This window comes from Ambystoma mexicanum, chromosome 5p (assembly GCF_040938575.1).
Source record: "Ambystoma mexicanum isolate Mex_15411 chromosome 5p, UKY_AmexF1_1, whole genome shotgun sequence".
In the NCBI taxonomy this organism is placed as follows: Eukaryota; Metazoa; Chordata; class Amphibia; order Caudata; family Ambystomatidae; genus Ambystoma; species Ambystoma mexicanum.
In genome coordinates, this window is record NC_090930.1 from 1,151,999,091 (window position 1) to 1,152,014,205 (window position 15,115).

At 43.0% G+C, this 15,115-nt stretch overlaps 1 protein-coding gene across 5 annotated transcripts in view; it reads left to right on the forward strand.

Moving 5' to 3' along the window:
• Positions 1 to 15,115, forward strand: part of KIAA0319 (KIAA0319 ortholog) — an 806,237-nt gene that overhangs the window by 663,729 nt on the left and 127,393 nt on the right. For all 5 annotated transcript variants that reach the window (XM_069613622.1, XM_069613623.1, XM_069613620.1 and 2 more), the window contains one exon: positions 8,417 to 8,568. In XM_069613622.1, the coding sequence (XP_069469723.1) occupies positions 8,417 to 8,568 (152 nt within the window). The remainder of the gene's footprint in view (positions 1 to 8,416; positions 8,569 to 15,115) is intronic.

The following is a 15,115-nucleotide window of genomic DNA, read 5'->3' on the forward strand; positions in this document are numbered from 1 at the left end:
GTCTTTCGAAATTATTGCATTCGAAATAATGACTGGATACCGTTTGATACTACTGTCAATGTAATCAGCAAGTGCTTCTGTAGCACCTCCCTGTCCACTCATAATTGGTCGAACAGTTGGGAGAGTCAAAAAAGGTTTATATATGTTGATGATACAGTGTGGAATTGTAGAATTCCACACCGTATCACCAATCTGAATCAACTTTTGCATAGTTGCCTGTTAGGACACTCCTTTCCCTCGATATTCAACACCTTGACACATGAGACGATTGTCTGAAATCAGAGAAAAAATCAATGTGGTCGTAGAAGGACCGTCCCGACATGAGGACCAAAACTCGACATCCATGCCCTATGAACAGATTCAGGATATTCTTCCAGGCACAGTTATTGAGTACAACTCTGCGGCGGATGCCGACAAAGCCATAAACTATCCAACAGAATTCCTCAACTCCTCCTACCACCCGGGAATGCGACCACATGACCTTCAACTGAAAGTTGGGTCACCCATCATCCTGCTTCGCAAAAAAAATGCTGCCCAACCTAATTGAAACAACAGTGTTCACCAGGAAGGGAACAGGGGGCTCGAAGTTAATGTGGCTTTACCTGAATTCCAGGGGTTTTGTTGTGTTATGTACTCACCTTAACGTCCCTGCAACTAAAGATTTTTCCTTGAATTTCAACGGTTTTGTTATTCCATAGATTTTTAGAATGCTTCCGGACCACTAACATGGTCTTCGGATTGCAGGCTTTGAAAACTCATAATGTTTTTAGGCAATGTGCAGTGAAATTCAATTATTTGCCATGGAGAACCCACATTTGTTAAGCAGCATGCTCCAAGCGGTGTACCCTTTTTCGGCGCCGTCATTTTGCTGAGTGCCAATTTGGTGTAGCCACTCCGCTGCAGTGCCCATTTCGGTGCGAAAGCCATTCTGGCACCGTTATTTTGGCACGAGGGATGTTTGGACGTGGTTGACATTGCAGCCATGTCTAAACACACTCATGCCAAATAGGATAACAGGACTGCACTGCAACAGACCTCGCCACCTCCCAGTTGCGTTTCTTTTCTTATAATTAAATTAAATTAGTAAAATAACAAACAAAAAATACAGCCTTCTCCCATGGTATGCCAGAGTTAAAGGCCAACAATTTGACCACTAGGCCACAATGGCTTGGTGCTTCTTTGTGCATACATTTCATACTTAGCACGGTTTAAAAAAAGAATAATGCAGATGCTGTGTGTTAGGAGATATTTAAAACTCAGACCAACCCTGCTTAGCTTCAAAGTGAGGAAGGGGCCGGCCCCATCAGGCCATGTTGCTCTAAGTGGTCTTGTAACTTTGCCTCGCTTATTAGGCACCAAGGACTGTGGGGGCTGGCCTTTTCCGGTTTGAAGCTAAGCAGGGTCGGTCCTAGTTAGTGCATGGTTGGGAGACCCGGGTCACCAGTTACTTTTCACCCCTGATGTGACTGCAGCTGTGAAAATATCTTACCTGTAAAAGATTGCAGGCGTTGATAACTCCCAATGTTTTTAGTTAATGCCCTGTGTGATTTGCCGAGGATCACACACTTTGGTTAAGCAGCGTGCTACAAGCCCTTTGTTTATGGCAAGTCTCTTTATGACTGTTTTGATACATCGCACAACCCCAACTAACCGCATTTAAACAGCACGGAAAAGGGGAAAAAATGACCAACTGCAATCATAACATATGTCCAGGTACTTTTCCCCCATTCTGAAAATAAAAAGCTGGCACCCATGAATATATGCACAGTAAGTAAACATATATCTTGGTGAAATATACAAATGTAGTTCAATAGACCTACTCCTTAGACAAAAGTGCTCAAGACAAAAGAGCATTGGACTTTTAAAAAAAGTAATGTACACCATAAAAATAACACAAGAGAGGAAATGTTCCAATAAATATATTTTGGGAAAGTATAAAAGGTGCTCACTTTTTAAACCCAGCAATCTGTCGTGAAATATGTCCTGGAAATCTAAATCCCAATACGAAACAAGTGATTGTGGTCTTGTGAGTAAGCGTCTGCACAGGAAACATGACAACCCAAATAAAATCCTGCTAACCAAATACTTGAGCAAGCCTAAAAAAAAAACAAGGGGTTGTGTCAGCCCTCTGAAGAAAAGTTACCCTGTGTCACCGGGATCAGTGACATCCTCGTCTGAAAGGGGAGACTCTGATTCACCACCCTCCACTAGCTCCTCACCTTCGTCCTCCTTCCAGGGACCCTTCTTTTCTTTTCTTCTGGGTCTCTCCTTTTTTTTGTGGAGATAAGGACGACCACGGAAGGAAGCCACTGTGTCACTGCAGAGGTGACCAAGTGCACCCGCCTGGGAGCGTCAAGAAGGGGAAAAAGCCCAAAGGCACAAAAAAACCCTGAGAGACCTCGGTGTCAAACTGGAGAGGTGCACAGACGGAACACTCTTGAGGCAAAGCAGGTCTAGGCGGAACCAATCCACAGAGAGACAGTGGTGAAGATCCTTGGAGGTGTAATACACGGCGTGAGGCTGAAGCAAACTCCGAACACAAGGGCGTCTGGTAAACCGAGGAGTAGTACGTTGAGAGTAACAATCCAGTAGGCAGGCCGGAACTGGTACACGTGGAAGCAGACACAAGAGGGGAGAGGTACAGAGGAAAGGGAGGCAAGAGCTAAAAGCTGCCAGGAAGAGAGGGCGAATGCGGAGGGAGGAGACAGATATGAGGAAAGAGAAAGGCGGGGAAAGAAGACAGGCGTACCCGTGAAAAGAACAAGGAAGCGAATGGAAGAAGGCAAGGGAATAGGTGGGCAAGGCGGCCACGGAAGAGAGGGCAAGCGAGGGAAGAAAGGAGCAGGGAAGGGGCAGAAGAAGCACGGGAAACAGAAGCAAGCGAGCAGGCTGGGAAATACACAGCGGAGCGTACTGCAACAAAGCGGAAGGAAACCGGAAGCATTGTGACGCATCAGCAACCCGGAAGAGGTGGTAGAAATACACCTGGCTGCGTCTGCTTGCAACAACTAGACCGGCAAGCAGAAAACGTGACGGGAAGGCTATGACGGGCCATGCCGCCAGCGGCTCCATAAACGCCACCTGTCTCGTGGCATGACACCCTGGCCACCCACATGTGTCCCTTTACTGGTGCCCTGAAAAGCAGCCACAATTAAGGAAAAATAACTGTACCAGTGTGCAGTATTGCAAACTCTCTTGCCACATCGTGGGCCAACACTTATGACTTACTTTCCCCTCCTCACCCCCATGACTGGCTTTCAACAATACTCTGCTTTATAAAGATAACTTGAAAATTACACATACCATAGTGTCACTCAAATATATAAATCCTATATAGAACTATGTTAGGCAAAAAGTGTACAATTGTGTCATTGTTCCCCCCATCTTGACTGGGAGACTACAACAAATACCAGAATTCAATTCAGCAAAAGGCAAAACAATGGTCTCTGAGTGCACAACATTCAAGGACTGACAGTAGCATGGTTTAATGCAGATAATGCAGAGGCTGTGTGTTATGAGATATTTAAAACTAAGAAAACACACTGCATTCAGGACTGTGGACTGTGTCCCATCCATGAAGTAACCAGGACCGAACCAGCTTATCTTCAAGTCGAATTGCCCCCCCAGGCTATGCTTCTCTAAGTAGTCTTGTAAAATGGCCTAATTTATTAGGCAACATGGCCTGAGGGGGTTGCCCCTTCCTCGCTTTGAAGCTAAGCAGGGTTAGTCCTGGTTACTGCATGGATGGGAAACTCACTGGTGCTGGAAAAATATCTATTTGTTTGTATTATTGTTGACTGGAAGACTACAAATACCAGAATGCAATTCAGCAAAAGGCAAAAAATTGTCTTTGAGGGCAAGACTTTCAAGGACAGACATTAGCACGGTTTGAAAAAGAAATAATAATTATGATGCCCATTTGGTCACCCATCCATGCATTAACCGGAACTGACCCTGCTTAGCTTCAAAGTGGGACTGATGCTGCTTAGCTTCAAAGCAAGGAAAGGCCAGCCCATTTATTTTGGTGGTCTTGTAACTTTGGCTCATTTATCGGGCACCATGGCCTGAGGAGGCTGGCCGCTTCCTCACTTTGAAGCCAAGCAGGGTGTGTCCTGGTTACTGCATGGATGGGAGACCTGAAAGGCAATTGTGTTTGGCCATGGCCAGTGATTCTTCCCCCCCCCCGGCATCACTATAGCTGTATAAATATCTTTTTTTAAAAACTGTAACCACGGGTACTGAACTACACATACCCTTGGCTATCCGTAGTCCTTTATGGACACGAATATCGGAAAAAGGGTTGGGTAAAAAATGCTTCCCCCGTCCCAGGCCCTCACCAAGTGCCCCCCTCATCTGTGTCAGCTCCCACCCACTCTCCAGATGGCCTCCTCACCTCCCCTGCCCTCTCCCTTTCCCCCCACAACACATACTGTTTCTGTGATGCAGTTTGCTTTGAGATGTCGGCTATTCGCAACTGTAGCTGAGGCTACAGAAAGATTTGTGTTGCAAACTCAGTCCCTAGACCCTCTCCAACTCCCAAATTGGTGCCCTCTAGCCTTCCCCCACCTTTAGCCTAATGGCATTTGCATGTTTTTTGACCTGCAAATGGCTTGTTTCCTGTGTTTCATTTTCCAATATCCTCGGCTATGACATCGAATATCCCTCACATCGAGAGAAAAACAAGATGGCGGCTGTTTAATAAAAAAAAACACCCAGTTTTGGGTAAATCCCTGAGCTATAGCTATCTATTTTTGAGAAGAGGGCCCCTTCTCCGTCAAATATGCAAATAACTACAGCACGCAATAACCACAAACCAAGCATGGACCGCGAGTTAACGCTTCGTGCCCAAGTAGTTTTGGATCTGGTCCAAATCCGTGTAGCAGTTTGGGCTGTGCGTTTTGGCAAAAATTGACCTTGATTTTCTATGAGAAAATAAATGGGAAGTGGGTTGCAACTTTGGAAAACAATTTTATTTGTCTTCTTATTAACTTTCTTATTTTTGAATGTATCTTTACAAAACATTGCAGTCTGTCGGTTGGGAGGCGTGAGTCCCTAATCACTTTTGAAATTTCAGTCAAATCTGTTTCTCAAATCAAAAGTTAATAACAATAGACGTTTAAGGGGTTCCTATGGGAGTCCAACTCACCTTAACTATAGGGCAGCAATCGCTGCCCTATAATATATATATATTCTTCACTTCGAAGCTAAGCAGTACTGTGCGTATATGTGGGCAATTGGGGTTGTGCGATGTATCACAACAGTCACCAAGAGATGGCCATAAAACAAGGGGCTTGGAGCACAGGGCATGACATTTCGGCGTGACCAGTTAGGCGTATGCCGTATTGGCGCAACCGTTTCGCGGAAGGTCCCGTTTGGGCGCAGCCAGTTAGACGCAGACAGTTGGGCGCAGGGAACTCTCGGCACAAGGATATTTTGGCGAGAGAGGTCAAATTGGCGTGGCAAGAACCTGCAAGCACTTTGCATTTTGTACCTCTCGGCGCAAGGATGTTTTGCCGCAAAAGGTCACAATTGGCATGAAACTGCAGGCACTTTGAATTTTGGAAAATAGATTAAACATGAAAAACATGTATTTTCTGCAACATTATGAAACAGGATGGGACATGTATTACACCGTGTCTGGGCAACATTATAAAACTGAAAAAAATAAATAAAAGCACATTTGTGCTGAATGCTGCTTTCGAGAACCCTGGACATATCAAATTGTAGGCTAAATATGAAATGTGTGCACTGTGAAGCACTAAGCCATGGTGGTGTAGTGGTTGAATTGCAGTCCTTGAACTCTGGCAGACCAAGGTTCAAGACTTTTATTTACATTTTTTAAAACAGTATATTTTGGTAAACTCTCTGTATTCTGGACTATGTAGTCTTAACAGGTATGACTTTGATCCATGTGGCCTCCTTCATGGAAACATTCACCCAATAACTCCATGATTTTAAGAAGGTCTTTTGAGCTGCACTACCAATGGGTTACTAATAGTTGCACGTCTTCCATTGCACGTGAGCCAGCACAAACAAGACTTTCTTTGAAGCTCAAGGGAGGGGCTTGCCACACAGTCCCATTATTCCCTTAATATATTGTGCTACTTTTAGACTTTGAAAACGGCGGGGGCAAGTAGGAATCACTCCTCTCCAGCCCCTTATTCTCACTGGCCCCAGCTGAAAAAAACTCTTTTACTTTTTTCCCCCCTCTGATTCTACACTACGTGCCTCATGAATATAGCCAAGTTACATGTCTTGTATATATTGTTATATGCTACATGTGCCTTGTTATTTGGAAGATGATCATTCAGATTTCCTTTCTACTTTGCATGTTGGGACTTGTAGTACAGGACACCTGATGGACAAAACAAAACTAAAAGTCACACAATGCAAAAAAACCAAGAACTGGATGGGCATCTTCTGAATTACATGGAGATATGCACACTCACACACACACACACTGATACTGAAACCTCACACTCGATTTTTCACAATGCTCGCATACACACACATGGGTGCACACACGTGCGCACACACAAGCACTCGCCATCACGGAGCAAATGCAAACTGCATGCACAATCCCTCACACAGCATCACACCATGTACACACACAGACACACACACGCGTTGCATGCACACCCTCACACAACACATTCCACCTTACACTGCACGTGTAATCAAAAGAGGACTAGAAAGTCTCCGGGCAACATTATAAAACTATGCTGAATGCTGCCATTAGAGAACCCTGGTCTACAGGAGTTCGAGACACAGCACTTAACCATTATGCTACAATTATGTTATTGTTTGGATTCTCACAAGTTTCATACGTATCCTTTTATCATTGAACATATTAAATTATAGGCTAAGTATGAAATGTATGCCCTGTGTAGCACAAGGCTGTTTTTTTTAAATTAACTAAGTTAATTTAGTTAAAAGAAAAGCAACGCAACTAGGCGTTGGCGAGGTTTGTTTAAGTGCAGGGCGTGCCAAAATGGGCAGTGCTGTGGAATGGGGTGTACCGCTTGGGGCAGCTGCTTAACCAAAGTGTGTGGTCCATGGCAAATAATTTAATCTCACTGTGCATTGCCTAAAAACATTGTGATTTCTCAAAGCCTGCAATCCAAAGACTATGCTAGTGGTCTGGAAACGTTCTAAAAATCTATGGAATAACAAAACCCTTGAAATTCAAGAAAAAAACTTTAGTTGCAGGGACGTTAAGGTGAGCAATGCATTGTAACAAAACCTTTGAAATTCAAGGGAAACACTTTAGTTGCAGGGACATTAAGGTGAAATCTTAATGCAACAAAACCCCTGAAATTCAGCTAAAGCCACCTTAACTTTGCACAACCTATTGTGCAGCCTATGACCAAGGTGATGCAAGGTGATGACATCACAGATCACGTCACTGATTGATTATGTCATATGTTGCTGATGTTTGACTTTTATGGCATCTTGCCGAAATATAGTAGCTTATCAATTACCTTAATTCATAAAAGGGTCAGGGATAACCATTTTGTACTATAGGAAAAATGTAGAGTTTTTGCATTAGCCACAAATGTACACTATCATATTTCACCCCAAAATGAGTGTGGAAATTGAGAGGAAGAAAATACAGCAAGTGGAGTTTGTAGAATACCGCAAGTGGTATTCCAGCAGTGCTACTGCCATTACCACTGGGGTAGTGGTGAGATTTATTTGGGTGGATTTTTATAAATACCTCAGGTGACTGTGGTAAATGCCACAACAGTATCTCTGCTAAGACATCCACCCAGACTCTAATGATGCCCTTCATAACTTATTTTTTGTTTTATTATGGTAATCAAAGAAACATATAAATATGTTCACTTGGGTGACAATGCAGGGGGTTTTATGTAATTTATTCCCTTTACCCTTCAAGCCCACCACTTAAAATGTTGTTGTTAAGCTAAACCATTAAACAGTGACATTGCCATGAAGGGTAGACTATGTAAGAGCAACCGCAGCACCGTACACATCCATCAGGAAGCCAAGACACAAGAACAAGGTCTTATTCAGGACTAAGAAGCAGCCCGGGTGCATGGCATTCCTCAAAGGAAAGGAACTAGATATGCATTTAATTTTAAGATTGCACATTTGTTAACATGTTATCGGGGTAAATGTTGGCAAAGCATGATATTGTCTTTTCAAGCAATGCCTTAAATGGTAGATATATTTTTTCATGTTTCCATTCAAGTTTAGGAAAACTTGCTGTAATACTAGGATGCATATGGGTAACATTTGGTTGTAGGCTCTCATCAGGCCGACAACAGCACTGAAGCCTAAGCAACTGTCTCTAGAAAATAATGTTGTCTGTGAGTTAAACTGTTGAAGTTTGTGTCCTATTTTACAAGGCATTTGATGAAAATCATTTTTTATTTTATTTCTTTTGGGGGTTTAGAAAGAAACAGCCCTCCCAAGGCATATGCTGGTGGTAGTCACATCATTGTGCTGCCCAATAATTCCATGGTGATAGACGGATCAAAGTCGAGCGATGACCAAGGAGTTGTGTCATACCTCTGGATACGGGATGGCCAGAGTCCTGCAGCAGGGGTGAGTTCATTTAATCCTTGTCCACTTCCAGCTTCTTGACATGCTTTGAGAAAATACAAAGTGTCGCTAGATGGTCTCTGATTCAGAGAAAAGGGCACACCTCAGTAATTCATCCTATGGAAAAGTCAATAACCTCTGTGTTTTCCTATTGCCCAACTTTTGGAAAGTGACAATTCAAAGTGATGTGCTAACCGTAAGAAGTGGCTGTAGCATATTCTTTTTGATCAATGGTGGGGTGCTAGGATTACATGCATTCCGTATTTAGTGGGGGCATCTGGTTGCCGGGGAGATTGGGGTTAGAAGAGTGGAGTTTAAGGCTACATTTGGTATGTCCTGCTTTGACTTTGCTGAAGTATGTATTACCCAGAATCCCCAAGTCAAACTAAGACTTCCACAACCAGCATACATGCTGTGTATCTGTTGCTGGGACATTTGTCACACTCAGATTTTAGATTTACGATCACACATTGATATGTTTGCCAATTTTATATGATATTCGCATAAAGGATAAAGCAGGCAGAGCAAATTGCCACTATGCAGACAGGATTTTAGGATTAGTAAAGGAAGTGATAAAGGATTTTGGGGTGGCATGATACATAAAAAAGAGAATGTCCTATTATGTGTCTTTATCCTTTCCCTGTTCACTCCTTTCCCCACTTCCCACATTTTCCCTTCGTTTACCTTATCAGAGGTTCTGGGCAATGGCTTGTTCACTTTTCTTCAGCAGGTTCTCAAGCCACAAGGCACTCTACGTTCGACGTATGTGCCCCTTAGCTGGAGATACCAATGGGAGTTTTTCTGTGGCTGTTTCCTGCTGATCCGACTTCTTCAGTATTTATTAATTTGTTACCCTCTTTGCTCTACCCACAGACTCCTTTACAATATGCTATGTCATAAATTGATCACAAAGGATAATTTGAATATGCTCAACGTAGTTCCCTTTTCAGGTGCCTTAGGGAAAAATCTGCTGATTATACAGCTTGTCGTTCCATTATTGTCCCTCTTAAGATTCTGAATGCATTTTCAATAACACCATAAATTAATTACACCATAAACTAATTTAAATGTGCTGGGAGCATACCCAGATGTTTCAATTCAATTCCAAAGTATAGCAAATAATGGAGGCCCACCACTAGATTGATTTGCTCTTCCACTTGTGTGCCATAATTGAAATGTCAACGGGGTAATCAGTCAAACATTGAAGTCACCTCATCTCAGACCGAAGTCAGGAGAACCTTCACCTCAAGCCCAGAAAACTCAAACTGCAGGTAATGCAGATGTTGCACCCAAGTGAGCAGAGCAACGTATGACTTCAAATGTTACATCCTTCTCATCCAGCTTTATCTACATGGGTTTCGGCAAGGAGGTGGATAAAGTCAACCTTGAAATGATGGAAGACCACTGAAGCAATAAGGTTGTAAAAGTTTATCACCAGGATAACGCCACTCCCCAGTGGGTCCAAACAACTGCCCAATTCGATGAAACAAATGGAATTGTGAGCAGCGTACTGAGAGGGAGATTTCCATAACTCTTTGGGTCTTATTGTGTGTGTACGCTGAATAACTCCCAAAATAAATTACTGTTACCACCACTCAGTCCTGTGGATATACCACAGGATTACAAGTGGTGGCAACAGAGTATTAATTCCCATTTTCTGGATTCGAAAGGATGCAATGGAGTTTTCGGTGGAATTATTGGGAGTGTTAATTCCATCAGTGTTTGACAGCAAAGTGGAGAATTACCTCCAGCAAGATGCTGGAGGTAAATCCTCCACTTTAAAGTCAAACTGCAAATTCAGTGATATGGTACAAATGACGGTAATTCTGTTACCAGCAGAAAAAGTGGTGTTGACAGAATTACTGCCACTTTTTTGCCACACTGCTGAACTTGTAATGAGGCCCTCTGTCTATTATTTCTAAACACAATAACCAAAAAACCCACTTGACATAATTTCAGATTCACTGCTGATTAATATATTGATAATCTGACACCATGGTGTCGTCTGGTTTCTTTTTCTCTCAAAAGAATGACCTAGCATTACCATCCTTAAAATTCAGATGACATTACGCTTTAATAAATACTTAATCAATTTTTTTTTAATTCATCACACATACAGTGGGGCTCATTAGCAGTTTGTCGGCGCAGAATTAATGTACCAGTTATTTCATTTTTACCGGCACGTTAATTCCACACTGGCAAACTTCAGGTTTGCCAGTGGGGTGGCCGCAATTATCTCCAGCCAAGAGTTGGAGGTAATTCCACCAGCAGAAATTGCAGGTATTACCAGCAAACCCCCCCATGGTGAGTCCTATCGGAATCCATTGAATGGTGAGTAACTACCATTACCAGCACTTGTAATCTGCCGGTCCAAGTGCAGGTAAAATTAATTCCATTTGGTGGTATCCTGCCAGATTTACTGGCGGGATAATGTGTTGTAATTAGCAATTTAGGTATGAGTGAGTTGTATGAATGTGAGTATGTGTGATGAATTTTAAAAACATTGATGAAATATTTATTAAAGCGTAATAATATCTAAATTATGAGGAAAGTAATGCTATGTAATTCATTTGAGAGAAAAAGCAACGAGATTATGACATGGTGTCAGAGTATCAATAAATTAATCTGCAGTGAATCTAACATGATGTTGAGTGGGTTTTCTGGTTGTGTTTAGTGGTCCGGGGGTCACCCACCCCAATTTGTAACCCGGGGTCTCTTGTTTGTATATATTGAGTTTTATTCCTAAACAACTTCGAGAACACAGGGAGCTGCATTTATGAAAACACCGGTGCACACAGATTGTTCATGTAATCTGCTTGCTACCTTCAATGGAGTAAAAGAAAGGTCCAACTTTAAATATTGTTAAAGCTCACTCTCTAGAGTCATCTGCTTTTGCTACTTGCCAACTACCTTTGTAGCATGGTATTGTTAGGAAAAAACAAATTGTCTTTTCTGGGTTTTAGACGCATGGCCGAAGAAGCCTAATGAGGATTCCTATACATGGTGAGGAAAGTGACTGCATGATATGCAAAAAAAGTGTTTGGAAAGTCCCTGAAAAACCATGCTGTGTCCTCGAATTAGAGGCAGTTATGTATTTGGAGATTTTCCTGAGAAGTTCTTATGGGAAGGCTATGTCCCTATGACTTTTCCTTGCTGGTAAGTTAAACATGTGCTGGAATCCTTCAGCAGCTGCACTCATTTTACTCAGCAGGCAGACTGCACACAGAAGACATCTCTGGATGGATTTAACATCAACTGGAGAGACCTTGTAAACATTATATGCGAGGCCTTAGAAATCGGTGAAGCAATGTTCAAGAGATGTTCCTGGCAGACCTTCAGCCCCTACATTGATCATACCTATGCTTGTCCAAAATGCAAGAACCTAATTATTGGGAACTAACCACCTTGGTGTTAAAAGGCAGTAACAGGCCTTTAGACCTCATACATTCCTGCACTTCTTTTGAGTTGGCTCTTCACACCCACAATTCAGAAGCATTGTCAGGAGACCCATTTAAGCAAGATGAGATGTTGAATTCCCCTAGGGACTAATAAAGTGTCCTATTCGGGCACTCCAGATGGTCTCACACAGGACACCTTCTCTAATAATTGCTAGCGAATTTGCTGAACTGGAACTCTTCCTGTATGTATTTCTTGTGTTCGGACCAAAAGATCAGCTAAGGCTTATGTCCTTGTTCGTTGATGACCCAAATTGCGTGTCCTCATTCCCTCTGCTCTCACAGCATGTGTGTTTGTGCAACCTTCTTCACATTCATGGGTGGATACAAATCACCAAACTCTTAACAGAGTGAAGCATTCAACCTTATGCTGGAGCACACCTGTAACAGGAGCATTAAATGGTGACATGCTCATGTTTTATTTCACCTTGATCTCAATGCCTCCACCACTGGGAATATCCTTTACAATAATATAATTATCAGTCAAACAATGCTTTATTCGGCAGTTATTACCATCAGCATGCAATTCACTGCAAAATTCACTGTATCAGGATAAAACAACCTTCCACATGATTCACATAAAATTGCTTAAAAGAAAATATAATTCCAGTCTCTAAAAATACAATCAAACATTAGATATCATCTTCCTACGTGACCAGGCACAATAAAATATATTTGTCAACAACGTAAATATTGTTAACTAAATCAGTGGAATGACATAATAAAACCGCTTCTTGGCTGCTTTTAACACATTGGGCCTCATTACGAGCTTGGCGGTAACCCGCTGGTGCAACCGGCGTGTTGCCGCCAACACCATAACATTGAATCCGGTGCCTGACTTCCCGGTGCTACTGGCGGGAAGTCAGGCACCGAATTTTGTAACTCCCCATTCCCATAGAGTCCTATTGGACTCTCTGGGAGTGGGGAGACGGAAGCACCACTACCATTGGTAACGGTGCCGGTGCTTCCATGAAAAGCCTTACTACCAACCACAGGAAGACACAGGGAAAATTTAGGACGTTGGAACCATTCCCTCACACACTTGCTTAATACAAAACAGTAGATCCCAACAACCTTGTATTGTTTCTTTATGCCTCAAACCACATTGTCAGTCACTTCAATATACAATAAATGCAATAACCAACATCCCCCTACTCAAGGAGAGACATATATTGAGAATCCATAGATTCGTATCATTATTCATATTATACAAAAATCATTAAAAACACATAAAAAGTGCAATAAATCGCACCTCAAGAAATAGCAAAAAAGTGTGTGCAAAACATCAGAATCTCTAAATACGTACACCTAGCAAAAAACATAAAAATACTAACAGCGTTGGTCAGTACTCATAACACCCTTTAGTTCATAAGTCTAATCGACTAACTAGACAAAATCTGCAATTGACTACTAGGTCCTAATATAATTTATATTAGTATTACTACATTGTTTGAAATTACAGTGGTTATAACTTATCCCAACATGTTCCGTTCTAGGAACTTTTTTGTACAATATTTTGCAGAACATCTTCAGGGGCACCAACGTGGCAGATAAAATGTTCACACTCTACCACTGTAACACTATGTGCAATTCGGAAAACCGTTGACTTACTCTTCAAAACAAATTAATTTGATGAGGCGTTATCAAGTCCAAATGGAGTAGACTCACTGGACCTCATTACGAGTTTGGTGGTAGCCGTGCCTGTACTACAGACACGGCTACCGGCAAACTTGCTACCGGCACCCGCGAATGGGCCAAAACCGGCCCATTACGAGTTGAATGGGCCGGTAATTGCCTATTCGCGGGTGCCGGTATGGCCGGGCTCCCGATCCCCATTCCGCCCTACAGGGCAGAATGGGGGTGGGGAGCATGGTTGCACCGGCACCGTTGATAACGGTGCCGGTGCAATCACGAGTTCTGCTTGCGGGTGCCGGTCTGCCCGCCAGGTCAGCATTTCCGGTACCGTAGTTCCCGAACCGCCAGGGCCGCAATGAGGCCCACTGTGTAGTTAAGACACCTGATTAATAGGCTGCAATCTTAGCGATGCTTCTCACAGTCTGCCTACCGCGGCCGCTGCATCCGGAGGGTCAGACCTGCCGGGTGCGACAGTCCCAGCAGGCAAACTCGTAGTGTGGCGGTCCGGAAACAAGGGTGCTGGTAAAACAACAGATTACAATGACTGCCAACCAGGCATACATAAGACCTGGATGGTACATAGTATACAAACTTGGAAAAAACGCGCCTCTTGTTGCGGAGAGTGACATCATGAATGCATGTTTGGGACATAATTGGTACAGTAGATACAAACTTGGAAAAATGTGCCTCTTGTTGCGGGGAGCTACATCATGATTGCATGTTTGGGACATTAATGGTAGAGTAGATACAAACTTGGAAAAACTCACCTCTTGTTGCAGGGCACTACATCATGAATGCATGTTTGGGACAAAATTGGTACAGTATATACAAACTAGGAAAAACTCGCCCTTGTTGCGGGGAGCTACATCATGGATGCAAGTTTAGGACATCATTGGTACAATAGATACAAACTTGGAAAAGCTCGCCTTTTGTTGCAGGGAGCTACATCATGAATGCATGTTTGGGACATCATTGGTACAGTAGATACAAACATGGGGAAACTCACTGCTTGTTACGGGGAGTTACCTCAGGGGTGCATGTACGTGACATAGCATCATTACAGGATGATTACATGTTTTGGAGGCCACACTTGTGGGGCAAAGGGCCACATAGGACATGCATGGAGGGGGGTAAGAAGTGAGCGGGATGGCTGCGATGCATCTCATGATAAGGTGGCAGTATGAGGGTTGTGAGGACATGCAGACAAGCAAGAGTGCAAACAGACAGCACACCTCGCATGTGGTAGTGCGGGATGCACCCGAAAAGGCGTTATGTACGGTTCGAGGTAGTAGGCAGTGTTCCGCGTCCCTTAGGAGGTGCATAGGACCACGGTTGTCTGAAAGGACGTGCCGTGGAGTGGAAATCTCGAGGCCATCAAGTTTCAGGAGCTTCGGTAGTGTTTCAGGCAGAAGCAGATTATTTTGAGATTTCTAAATTAAAGGAATTGAAGAACCAGGCAT